Below are 13,844 nucleotides of genomic sequence, written 5' to 3'. Positions count from 1 at the left end.
TTTGGGATTGCAAATATTGTCCGTAGCAGCTTTCACAGCCTGTTAAATACATGACGTATCGGACTATGAATAGCTCGATCACTCATCTGAACGATTCCCTCGTACACACAGATCACTGGCTCTTCCTTGGGTGGGTGGTGTAACGCCTGCTTGACACATTTACAGCACGAATGGACATTCCCTAAATGGTATAGACCCGTTTTCTGTGCAGCTAAAGCTACGGACTTCTTCATGCAAATAAGCAGCTATCAGTCGAGGCAAACACCTCAAATCCAAGTGGAAAATCCCCCCAGGAAAATGTTTTGTTACATGGCCCCTGGAGTCAACTTCTCTTCTGAAAATGGCTGTCAGTATGACAAAAATGGGGAAAAGGTCATTTTTCCAGCATTTCAATGATCCTCAGAGCACACAGAGGTACATGAGCTCTGAATGCTTCCTATACACACACACACATAAATAAAGGAAGTGGCCTTGATGAACAAGAGACATACGCAGCCATTTTATTCTGGAATATATTTTATGGATTCAAAGAATCTTGGAAATTGGAGAGAATTTGGTACTGTTAACATGTAAACATTCGATTCTCAAAAGGGAAAAGAACGAGTTCACCCTTTGAGAGAGTGCAGAGTGAAAGCACAAATAAAAATCAATGGCATAACCTGCAAGTCACTTTTAGGAAAAGACAGAACATAATGCCCATTTACAAGGAAATCTTGAAAGAAAACATGTAAACAAGACAGGAAATCCACCCACTGTGAAGTACAAGCATCTCTCTTCTTTTTTAAGCAAATCATCCTGAATAGTTTTCATCTGGGACATCGAAACTATACAAACACCTCCGGGTCAAAGTGCCAGGAGACACCGTGCATGCCAAAGAGCCGCTCCCTCTGGGGCTTCAGGTCTGGTTCACGAGATGGAGTCACAAAGCACATTTTTCATTCAGAATCAGGTCCGTGTGTCGTTAAACACAAAAGAGGAATAGGATCAGACCTGCGCCTGGCCTCCCCCGACAACAGAAGGAAACAGATCAAAGGAAAAGGCCGACGACTGGGCAGAGCCAAGTGTGAAGCCGCTTCTGTTCTGGAGAGAGCGAGGCCGGCGTGGGGTCCCGATTCTCAGCACATGCAAAGGGTCCCAGTTTGGAAAGGCAAACTGGAAGATGTCCCCAAGCAGACTGACCCTGGCAATAAATGACACGAGACTGCCTGCCATAAGAGAGACCTGAACTGGGGGCGATTTCACTGACTCAGGAGTCCAACAAAGTGCATTTTGATTCGGCGGATGGAACGGGCTGGGGGTTTGTCTGAGCGGAACAGCCGGCCTTATTTTCCTAGAAGCAGTTCCTGGAAGAACTCAAAATGAATATATAACAATGCTCACAGGGAGGGACAGAGGAAAGCGACCCCCCCCCAAAGGGCCGAGTCCCAACACCGATGTCGTCTTCCTTCCTCTGCCTTAGTGTTATTTGGTTACATTCATCTAAGTTAACGACTACTTAGAACAATGTCCATTCAAGTGTTCGGGACAAACTACATTTTCTAAAACTCATCTCTCCTTTTAGTCTAATGCCATAGCAAATGAATTCTTTCTAAGCGTGGCAGCACATTCTTTTATGACTCAAGTTAACGGCAACAACATGGGGAAAATTCAGTAGGATTGTCTACACACAGATGCGGATGAATTAAGTCCAACTGTTAGGTTTTTCTTAAACAACTGCTTCGGTAACTGATTGTTGTGGGATAAAATCGATCCACTTTTGTGGGATTTTGTGTTTGTTTTTATCTCGGTTTAGACGGACACACAACCTAGGTGAAAGAGAGGGACCAGGGGAGAAGAAGGCCATCGGGAGGTCCCCTCCAGCCTTGCCGCTCTCCTCCTGACCGTCCTCTGCTGAAGCCCAGGGGTAGGTCTAGGGGATGGCATGACGCTGTTGGGCAGGGGGCCTGAGGGCACCAGCAATTCCCCTGGCTTTACCTTCCTGTTCTCTGCTCCCCAGCCCTGGTCCATGGCTGGGCCTGTCTGCAGGGAGGAGGGAGGCTCCCCCAGGGGGGCTGCCCTGGGGAAGGGGGCCCGACTGACCAAGAAGTGGGGGGAGGACACTCCAGAGGCCAGGAAAGAAAAGATTAGACAGCAGATGGGAGACAAAAGTGCAATGACACCACAATTCACATTTCTGAGGTGGGGGGCGGGAAACTGACCGCCTCCCTCAAACCTGGCACAGGAATCAGGCTGACCTTCTCTCCCTGCACAAACTATAACACAAGAATAAAGGAATCGAATTGTAAAAGGCTCATGGAGCAATCTAGACCCTACAAACCCTGCTGGCCCCAGGGAGCTGGGCTGCCCGCATGGCTTCCAGTTTCAAGTTTCCCGAAGGGTGAAGTCGCCTGGACCCCTCAGCAGGTCACCGCGCTGCCGTTCGCCTCCTGCCCTGCATGCACGACGAGCATCGTCTTGTTGGAGAAGCTGCTCTCTCTGCTTTCGTCTCCTTCTTCTGGGTCTGCCGTTCTTGAGGGACTGTCTTGGGCCGTCTCTTGAGACACACTCTTTGGGGCTTTGGTAGCATTGGCCCGGACCGAAACATGGTCCCATCCTCCCTTGTAGAAAAGGGGAGCACATAAAGAGGAGTGAGGCAGCCTGGACTCAGAGGGGGGAGCAATAACAACTAGGGCCAGGAGAGTGAGCAGGAATGGGGGCCTCCCTCCCAGCGGGGCGATGGGTGTGTGTGGGGGTGAAGAGCCGGCCAAAATCAGCGAACCAAGGGCAGGCCCTCAAGCTCCTCACGGACAAGATACGGAATTCTTCTCAATTTAATAATCATTCCCTAACAGTTTTATAGACATAGCAGAACAGGAAAAAAATAGGAATCTGTTTTTATAAACAACTTGCTTTTTAAAGCCTACAGTAAATGTAATGTGCCACTTTCAAAGCTGCCACGTATGCCTCTTTTCTCCTGCACCCCCTTCTTTTGTGCCTTCTAATAAAATGTGTCAATGGCCTTCTCCCCCTCCGCCGTTCCTTCCCTTTTTTTTACTTCTAAACTACTCTGCATTTAACTACCTTGCACATGTTTGTATATAAATATATATAGGCATACACCCCTCCCTCCCAGTTTTGTCTCCACTAGAATCTAAGCTCACTGTGAGTAGGGATTGTGTCATTTGTTGTACTTGGACACCATGGGGCCAGCACACTGATTAATTGCCCACTATCATTTCCATATCGGTAAGGTTAAAATATATTTCCTTTTTGATTGATTAATTGGCCAATACTGGCTCCATATTAGAAAGGTTAAAGCACATTTCTTCTGTTAAGGAATAGAAAACTAAAATTTGAAGTTATATGAACTGTCAATATATTTTATATGGCATTGCTTAGCTTTTTAGAAAAATTATTCTGCAGTTAAACAGCTGAAGAAAAGAAGAGAATTTCCATAGAGAAAAGAAATATTATATGTGAATCTGCAAGTTTCTACTATGTACAGCTTGCTTTCAAAAAAGTATAATAAATATGAAAGGCCCTGGGTTTAAATCTGCCTTCAGACACTTCCTGGATGTGTGACCCGAAACAAGTCACTTCACCCCCACTGCCTAGTCCTTACTCCTCTTCTACCTTGGAACCAATACACAGTATTGATTCTAAGACAGAAGGTAAGGGTTTAAAAAAAAAATTCTCTATGTTGCTTTTGATACTATCCTACTTATCTCTGTATTTCCTACTAATTTCTTGTTCTAAATATAACATTTTAAATGCCTCAATGCCTTTCTTTTCTTGGGCAAAATTACTGACATTTTCCATTTTTCCCCAACTTAAAAAAAAAGAGAAACAAAACTCTTTTTAACAAATATTCACACACAAACCCCACCACATATTGTCCATGTCCAAAAATCATACATCTGTGTATTTGAGTCTATTACTGTCAGGAGGTGAATAGCCTGATTGGTAACTGAATTGAGCTGAGTTCTTAAATCTTTCAAAATCACTTTTCATTACAATGTTACTTGTTTTCAATGTGATGATGTTTACTAGGAAACAAACGATGCATCCAAACAAAATGCATCAATAAAGATGAATGTAGACTTAATTTTTTTCTTCTTTTCATAAATTTCCACCTTCAATTTCCATTTGCCAAGTACTGATTAATGTATTATGCTCTCTTCTTTTTCTTAAAAATTACCCTAATACTTAAGGCTTCCAGATCCATAAGGCACTGAGAAGCCCCCTGGCTCAGCCCACTGCCTTCAGGCAAGATGTGTAAACCTCTAGGCAAGCACTCAGGTGGCATTCAGAGCCTGCCTGCTGTCAGCCCAGCACAGAGTTTCTTGCCAGAGAGCCAGAGGGATGCGGGGCCAGGCTGCTCCCTCCTCCCCTCCTTGGCAGTTTGGGCACTTGGTCTTTCAAGGTTCGCTATCACTGCTCTGGTCCCTGGTCTTTTTCCTGACTTCATCCCCTCTCTCCAGAGCCCATTTAGTACTTCAGCAGCCCAGGGATGTTTTGGCCTTGGTTTTCATTTAAATCCATTTCTCCCTGTAGGGACCTCTGAAGACACAGAAGATAATAGCTAATCCAAAAATAAAAACTTCCTCACACGGCTAAGCTTGTCTTCTTTAGGCTAACTAGACCAATTCACACAAAATACCAAGGATTTCTGAGCCCAGATGATGATCACAAATTCTCAAGAACTATAAGTAGTGAATAGGGCTTAAATCGAGGGGCACATTTTGTGGAAATAGGGTGGCTTGTCCACAGGCAAAATTACAACTGGGACAAGCGCCAAACAATTCCATGTTCTCTTGAAATGGAATGGAGGGCTCTTCATTCTTCCTTTCTTCTCCCTCCACACTAGGCATTCCAGCCCCAAACTTGCCAGATTCTAAGACCAGGGGAAACAGGCGTGGGCCCAGGTCTTCATGGCCTTACTGACCGGCTGCCACCCATGTGTCTTAGAGTGAAGGAAGGGAAGGGTCTTGGATATGTGGTTCTTGAGCTCCAATTTGTACGAGGTGCTTCAGAGGGATTCCCCTCCCTGCCCCCCACCATCTCCCTCCAAGTTCTGTCAAGGTTTTGGCTGGGAAGGTGGCATCTGGGAACCAGAATGTCCTCTGCCCCTCCCTTCTTTGCCAGGTAAGTACGGTGAGCAAACATTCTAGAGGGCAACCCATTTTTAAAATTTCTGCCAGGTGCTCAGGGAAAATGTGTTATCATACCCAAAGCTAAGAATTCAAGTGGCTCAAGAAGCCAAATGTCCAAAAATTCCATGTGCTGAAACCATGCAGAGAGGTAGACGACTGTATTATGTCTGACAACATAACTGGGTGTCCTGGGGCTGCCTGAGTCTGGACTTCTAAGTGCCAACACTGAACAAGGTGGTGGAAGCAGCTTTGCGTCCCATTCTCTGCACGGACAACCACGTGCTACTCCTTCCTAACTCCAGAAGGCTTCCATACTCACCCCAATGCCATAATCCCAGCCTTGCCCTTTTGGCTCCCGGGGTTGCACTCCTGTTCTATGGCATACTGTCCCACAGCTCAGGCTGTGGCTTCCTTGAACTTTATTGGCAATGACCCAGACCTGAAATGTAAAAGAGGAGGTCTGAGAATGTCCTCTTCCACTGAAAGCAACAGCTACTGGAAAAGCCTTGGGAAGAGTGAAGCATTTACTCAGGGTAAAAAATGTAAAATGGAAAGGGCAAAGCTCATACAGAAATAAAAGAACCAGTGCTTGCTTTGGCAACACATATACTAAAATTGGAACAATACAGAGAAGATTAGATTGGTCCCTAAACAAGGATGGCATGCAAATTTGTGAAGCATATCATATATATATTTTATTTATATATATATATATTTTTTTTTTTAATTTAAGAAAGAAAGAGTGAGAGGAAGGAAGAGAATGAGAGGAAGGAAGAGAGAGGAAGGAAGGAACGAAGGAAAAGAAACTGTGATAAGCTCAAGGAGTAAGTAGTCTTGGGACAGCTAGGTGGGTAGCACAGAGTATAGAGCATCAGGACTAGAGTCAAGAAGTCTGGGATTCAAATATGACCTCAGACCCTTCCTAGCTGTGAGACCCTGGGCAAGTCACTTAGCTTTGATTGCCTGGCCCTTACTGCTCTTCAATCTTATCATTGATATTAAGACTGAAGGTAAGGGTTTAAAACAAACCCCCCAAATTAAATAAGTGAATAGATTCTGTGGGTATATCCTGGGCACTGAAATAAAGTAGCAGAGAGGTCATGAGCATGCAAGAGAAATTCCTATCCTCTGGATTTGGGTTTTAGCTTTCTCTAACACACCCTAGTAGCAAGAGTCCAACTGGAGGGTTTTTAAACACTTTACATCAGAGAAAACATATGCTGACCTGGTCCAGGGGGCCAACAGAAACCTTGCGGACATTATTAGAGACGTGATCCCAGCTGGAGCCCTGCGGGTAGCTGGGGGTGATTCCCTGTCGGTACCATAAGTTACCTAGGAAGAATAAGTAAGACATTAGTACAAGGACTGTGCTACTGTTCTGTTCTTTATCACCAGAGGTCAAATCTATACCCAATAGGTATGGCCAAGAAGGAAAGTTGCTTCCTCCTTCCAGCTTCATACTTGTGGCTTGGACAGACCTATCAGATATATATTTTAAACAACAGGCTACACTTTCTTTTGAGCATAACTGGATCACCCTGTGTTGCCCAAGTTGGAAGCAAAATAGCTACTCATGGACCCTGATCACCACAGAACTTTTAACCTGCTCTTTTTCCAGCTGGGTGACACTCTGCTCCCAAAGGGCTTACCCTATTGGTGTTAGATTTATTGTGGGTACCCAAATGGCTTTAGGTCTACTGCAGTTCAGAGCTCCCAATCTCAAGTGTTCTACTACCCTCCACCTCCTCTTAGTAGCAGGGATGCTAGGCATGTGCCAACACACCTGGCCAAGTATTATTATCCTTATTTTACAGGTAAAGAAACTGAGGCACAAAGAAATTAAAAGATCTGTCCAAGGTCAAACAACTTCTAAAAACAGATGTTAAACTAGGGTGTAGATCTACTGAATTTTGATCCACCAACTTTGTTTTTTTCTGTTACCATACACCATACCAAGTCACCTTACAGGGTTAGTGACAGGATCAAACTCTCTTCCTGATAGATTGTCCTAGAATTAATTTCCTGGTTTCACTGTTCTAGTACATAGAATAGAGGGGGGAAAAAATCCTAATCTCAGTTTATATGGAGATGACAAACTGGAGGGAGAATGGTCTTTGTCTTCTGCTTCCCTTTCCAAAACCCCCACTGGCTCAACCATCATGAACTACACATTGGGCTCCATATGCTCCTGTTCCCCATTGTTATTTGGCACAGTTCCAAAAATGCTAGCTACAGTCATCAGACAAGATAACAAAATCATAGGTATAACATTGGCAAAGAGGATACAAAATTATCCCTATTTATAAATAACAAGATTGTGGGAGTAAAAACACCGAAGAAAAGCAACTGCTTGACTACTGGGGTGGAGGGGATATGACTGAGGAGAGACTCTAAATGAACACTCTAATGCAAATACCAACAACATGGAAATGGGTTTGAATCAAGAACACATGTGATACCCAGTGGAATTGTGCGTGGGCTATGGGAGAGGTGGTGGGAGGGGGTGGAAGGAAGAAAAGAAAATGATCTTTGTTTCCAATGAATAATGTTTGGAAATGACCAAATAAAAATAAAAAATAACATAAACAAACAAACAAATAAATAAATAATAAGATTGTGTACTTAGAATACCTCAGAGAATCAGTAAAGAAATGGATACAATTAATAGTAATAGCAAAACTACAAAACAAATAAATCTGGGAAGATTATTAGCATTTCTTTAAAATACTAACAAAACCCTGAAAGAAATAATAAAGGAAATTCCATTCATAATAACTGCAAAGTTCTTCATATATGTGGATGTTTTTCCTATCACTGTATAGAAAAAATTTAGAATATAAAGGCTGTTATATTATTGAAGAGAAATTCACCTCTCATGGTGGGGCCATACTAATATAGTAAAAATGACAATACTCCCTAAATTAATTACATATTAAGTGCTAAACCAAATGACTAAGAGTTACAAAGCAATGATCTTCATTTGAAAGCATAAAAGGTCCAGACTGTCAAGGGAAATAAAGCTATAGCCATCAGAAAACAGAAAAGTAGATTGATGGAACAGATGTAGGCAAGAAACAAGTAAATGAACACAGTAGTCCAGTATCTGATTAACCCAAGTAAACAAATTGGAGGTAGGGAGGAACATTTTTAAAATGACTGCCAGGGAAACTAGAAAGTACTTTGGCAGAAATTACATTTAAACCAACACCTTAAATCATTTACTACTATAAATTCTATGTCGATACATTAACTGAATGTAAAAGCTCATGCCATAAAAAAATAGAAGCAAAAAAGACAGATAAAGTGCCTTTCAAAATTTAGACTAAATGGAGAATTCTTATCCAAGCAAGGAACAGAAGAAATCATAAAAAATAAGAAATAATTTTGACTGCAGAAATTTTAAAAATCTTTAATAGTAATAATTTATTGTATATTCAAGTAGAATGGGAAAATAACTGATTCCAAACCCTGACATACAAAAGTACAAGGAATTGACATTAATATACCACGAGTCCCTTCTTGATAAAGTGCCAAAGGATATGAAGAGTTCACAAATAACAAATGACCACATGAAAACATGTTCCAAATAACTAATGAGAGATATACAAATGAAAACAATCCTGAGGTCATACTTCACTCCTTGCAAGTTAGCAAAAATGAAAAAATAGGCTAATTTTTGATTAGTAATGGGGAGATAGATACATTACTGGTGAACTCTGTAATGGTCCAAATAATTTGTAAATTATGTAGGAAAAGTAACTAAATTGCCCATATCTTTAGCCCAGCAATCCTACTCTGTGTGTGTGTGTGTGTGTGTGTGTGTGTGTGTGTGTGTATCTACACCAAGAAAGTCAAAGAAAGAAGGAGAAGGTCCAAAAATACTCATTGCAGTACCCTTTGGGGAAGCACAGAACTAGAAACAAAGTAGGGATCTGTGGATCAATTAAAATTTAAAAAAAATTTTTCTTAAAGAGTGGATCTTTATATGAACTGATGCAGAGTGAAATAAGCAGAACCAGGAGATCATTACACACAAAATTGTTGATTGATCAAATGTGAAAGACTTTGTTACTAACAGCAATATAAGATCCAGAACAATTCTGAGGTCTTATGAAGAAGAATGCTATCCACCTCCAGAGAAAGAACTGTTGAAGTAGAAATGCAGGTGAAAACATATGATTTATCCCTTATTTGGGTATATGTTTGGGGGTTTTGGTTCTATAAGAGATTATTTGCTTACAAAAAAGAATAATATGGAAATAGGGTTTTTTGTGTATGTGTGTGATAATACATGTATAACCCAGATTGAATTGCTTGGAGACAACAAGTCTCCAAGAGGGGGGAGGGAAGAAAGGAGGGAGACAGCGTGGATCATATGACTTTGGAAAACTTATGTGGAAATTCATTATTAAAATAAAAAGTAAAAAAAATAGTGAGTTCCTTACTTTATCCAGGCTAAAAGTTTAGGTGGTACCCTGGGGCTTGATTTCACAACTGATTGGCATGGGAGCTTTGACTGTTTCTGACATGGGCTGGTTTACCCCTCTATAGGCAATCTGGTGGCTCATACTCTCAGCAGCAGCTCACTTTATCAATACTGGACCTAGTGTGGACAGTCCACTGAAAAGTGCATATCCACTGCTGCACACAATTCCAAAGCTCAAGAGATCCACCAGTCCCAGCCTCCCTGGTAACTGGGATCACAGATATATACCATGACAGCCAACACTTTTCTTTTAATGTCATGAATTATTATGCAGGGGAAAATGTTTGATACTAGGAATTTAGACAAATATGTGATGATCTGTATGAACTGATCATAATCATGAATTTATACTTAGAAGGGACTTTAGAGCCATCTAGTTTGATCCCTTTGATTTACAAATGAAGAAGAGATTTATCCAACGATACAAAGTGACAAAGTTGGAACAGAAATTCAAGAGTTCTGTTCCAAATTCTGTCCTCTTTTCTATATCATACGACAGAGTGAAACAAGAACCACCAAGAGAACGGTATACACAATGACTACAATGTACCTGAAAAAGATCACTAAGAAGTTAAAATTTGAGCAACAGAAAAAAAGCTAATCCCAGAGAAGAGAGAGAACATATCTTTTCTCTTATGATAAAGAAGTGAAGAACTACTAGAATAAAAGTGTCCAAAAAAGTCTTAATGCCATTTCAGCCTGTTAGAGCTTAAAGCTGCTCTAAGACAACTTGTATTATTTACACCATCAAAAGCATCTTTAATTGTTTTTCTTTGTAACAAATGGATGGTTAATGAAGTGTGTGTGTGTGTGTGTGTGTGTGTGTGTGTGTGTGTGTGTGTAAATGTGTGGAGAAGTGGAATGAAAAACAACTATGACGAAAAGACAAAAAGACTTCAATAAAATGTATTTTTTTAATTAGGCTTTTCCTCATTTACGTTGAACTTGAAGATCAGAAAAGAGCATAACATTTGTCATTGGATAATACCCTGCCAGCGAATGGGAATTTCTTAAGATTTTCTTCTAGGATTACATCTTATCAGTGATTTGATTCCTTGGTGACTCTGAGGTCACTGGAGCATTCACCAAAATTTGGGGAGTAATGATGCCATTCAGCATCACCAACATTAATTTTTCTGTAATTATGACTATTAGAAAAAGCTTACTAGTAGAATTCAACTATAATAAAATCTCCCAATCCTTTGAGTGGTTTTCCTGTCACATGGTCAATTTGGGGTACTTCTGGCTTTGTGTATCTATCAACAATATGAATAATCATAATTTCTGAAAAACCAATAATTGCTTTTTCTAACAACTATGCAGGCAGTAATAATAACATACATGAAGAGTGCTTTTAACTTTGGCAAAGCACTTTTCCATCTAAGATAAGAAGTACTTAAGGAAAAGTATTCCCATTTAAGGGAATTTAGGAAATTAGAAATTAAGAAAACTAAGATTTCATTTTCCTTACCTGTTAAATGGGAATAACACCACTTGCATGATTTGCTTACTCAAGACATCAAAGCAAGTGTGGGCAGAATAGGACCTAGAATCTCAGTCTATTAATTCCCGATCTGGGGCTTTTTACAATAGATCATGTTTCTTCTCAAATACCTGTATCACTTTGCCAAACCATAAAAGTCAAGATTAATCAAAAACAACTTACCATTTTCATCAAGTGCATATACTGATGTCTGTCCTACAGACACCTGCTTTAATTTCTGCTTCGGAGGAGAAGGGATGTGGTACCAACAATCACCTAAAACCAGAAACTCATCTTGTAAATCACAGTTAAGAAATAACACAGTCCAAGAAAGATTCAACTCTCCTACCCTGTTCTTGTCCTCACAAAACAGTATCACTAATAATTACTCAGAAAGTAGCCTTGTTAAAATGTAGAATGCCTTACAGTTGTCTCCCTTGCCTTTGATCTGAGAAAAGTGGAAAGGAGGAAAGAGAGGTACAAGTTGGTCATTAATTCCAGGGTTTTGGTATAGACTTATCTTCTGTTTTCTGTCCCAACCATTCTATTGAAACTGCTCTCTTGGGTCCCAGGGATTCCCTAATCCTGTCCTCTGAAGATCTCATTCTCCTAGTTCTCTAAGGCTTGTATTGGCTTCTAGTTCTTCCCCTTTGTTGCTGACTATTTCTGTTTCCTGTCTCCTTCACTGACTCTTCTTCCTGTTTCTTAATAAAGGCCTCTCTGAGACTCTCTCCTTAACCCTCCAGTATGCTCTCTCAATAATCTCATTTATTCATTCATAGTTTCAGCTGAGTAAGGGTGTCTAGGGCTCCAGCTCCATCCTCTTTCCTAAACTCTGGACTTGCATTCCCTACACCTCAATGTGTTGAATATTAATGCCATCACTCTTCTCCAACTTGTTCTTCCACCCAACTTCTCTATTTCCATTAACGAAGACATCAATTTAATTCAGGAAACATTGATTAGGCTCGTACTACAAAACAGGGCAGCATGCTTGATGATAATCAAAAACAAGGAATGACGGAATCCCTTCCCTCAAGGACTATAAGCATTTAACAGGGGAGGAGATCCAGGGTGCACACGTGTATGCTACCAGGAAGGGCCAGGGAGAGAGCCAGACAAAGTGCTTTATTGTTATTACTGGATGGGGAACCTGGAAATAATCAAAGATCGCTCAACCAACATTTACTAAGCTCCTCCCATGGGCCAGGCATTGGGCATGGGGTGGGGGATACAAATCATAAACAGTCCCCATTGTCAGGGACTTCTGGGAGAGAAGGAGGGACAAGGCTACACGGAGTAGAAAACAGAAAAAAAAGTTTAATAGAGGAGGGGCTCCAGTGAGCCCCTGGAAGGAGCAGGCCAATGACAGGAACTAAGTGCTGAAATGGCTGGGAAAGAGAGATTTGCATGATAGCGAGCTGGGGACGAGGTGGCTGGAACTAACAGGGCAAGGGGAATAAATACTAAGTAGAAAGAAGCTTACAGAATAAATAAACCTCAAGGTGATAACTAGAGTTTTCCCTCGTCTCCCTTCAATACCTAATTAGTTGCTAAGTCATATCAAGTTCAACCTCGCCCTGTCCCTCAGACTGATCCCCAGAGCCCCCCAAAAGAAGGCCCTCATCACTTAACTGGTCTCCCGGCCTGCCTCTCCCTTCTTCAGGTTATCTTCCACCCCACTGCCATCTGACATTCCTAAAGCCCAGAATTGACCCCAGGATTCCCCACTTTAAGAAGCTTTGGGGGTGCTCCATTGCCTTTTTGCTAAAAAGTATAAATTCCTCTTTGTGTGACATCAAAAGTTCTTCCTAACCTGGCTGCAGCCCATCCTTCCAGGCTGATTATACAGTATTCTCCACATAGCACTCTATGCTTCAGCCAGGCTGGCCTCCTTGCTATTCTCCAGACACAACATTCCCTCTGTCTCCTTTGTGCCTTTGCCCTGGCTGTTCCACGCCCCTGGAGTGCTCTCTCTCTCCCCACCTCAGCCTCTAGAATTCCCTAGCTCCCTTCATGACCCAGTTCAAGTGCTGCCTTCTTCACAAGGTCTATCATGATTCCTCCAGTTGTTTTCAGAGACAGTAATGATGCCCCCGATTATTGTGCATTTATTTTGTATATATCTTACATTTTCATATCTATGACCACGATACATCTACCCAGTTGAATATTTTTTTATCTTTTTTTTATCTTTTTTTTATCTTTGTGTTTTTATCTTTGTATGTTCAGGGCCTTTATACAGTGCCCAGCACCTAACGGATGCCTAATAAATGCTTACTGACTGACTGACTGACTGAATGTCAGTGTGAAGGTGACTTTTTAGGATTCTATCTCCCAGGTCTTCTGCTTGAACCCTCCTTGTCTTCTGCTTGAACCCTCAGAGGAGCATCACTGATATTTCTTAGCATTTCTTAGATATCCAATGAGTCCCCAAAGCCTTATAGATTTTCTCTTCACAGTATTATCCACAGTATATTAACCTTGGTTGAGGTCCTCTTTACCTTTGGATGGCTGCGATAGATTACCGATTTACCTCTGATTCTCTCCTTGGTCATCCTATCCTACACACCCTTTAATGTCAGACAAATCTTTTCAATAACTGATCACACCACTTTTCTCATCAAAAACTTTAAGTGTCTTTCAATTGCTTCCCAAAAGAGAATGGTGCAGAGGGCCTGGTCCACCACACTTTGGCTCCAGCTTCCCTTTCCAGTGTCACTAGGAGCAATACTCTACCTTC

At 41.5% G+C, this 13,844-nt stretch overlaps 1 protein-coding gene and 1 non-coding gene across 5 annotated transcripts in view; one reads left to right on the top strand and one right to left on the bottom strand.

Annotated features, from left to right (window-relative positions):
• Positions 1-475: 475 nt before the first annotated feature.
• The window catches only part of TECPR1 (tectonin beta-propeller repeat containing 1), an 84,823-nt gene continuing 71,454 nt past the window's right edge, over positions 476-13,844 (bottom strand). For all 4 annotated transcript variants that reach the window (XM_056806510.1, XM_056806511.1, XM_001377766.4 and 1 more), the window contains 4 exons: positions 11,285-11,377; positions 6,358-6,464; positions 5,452-5,571; positions 476-2,597 (listed from right to left, as the gene is read on the bottom strand). In XM_056806510.1, coding sequence (XP_056662488.1) covers positions 2,397-2,597; positions 5,452-5,571; positions 6,358-6,464; positions 11,285-11,377 — 521 coding nt within the window. In that variant the 3' untranslated portion in view covers positions 476-2,396. The remainder of the gene's footprint in view (positions 2,598-5,451; positions 5,572-6,357; positions 6,465-11,284; positions 11,378-13,844) is intronic.
• LOC130455726 (U6 spliceosomal RNA) lies at positions 5,718-5,824 on the top strand. Its single transcript, XR_008913821.1, has one exon. It is a non-coding gene; the product is annotated as a U6 spliceosomal RNA (small nuclear RNA).

The sequence above is a fragment of the Monodelphis domestica genome, chromosome 7 (genome assembly GCF_027887165.1).
Source record: "Monodelphis domestica isolate mMonDom1 chromosome 7, mMonDom1.pri, whole genome shotgun sequence".
Taxonomy (NCBI): Eukaryota; Metazoa; Chordata; class Mammalia; order Didelphimorphia; family Didelphidae; genus Monodelphis; species Monodelphis domestica.
This window is presented reverse-complemented; position numbering and strand designations above follow the sequence as displayed.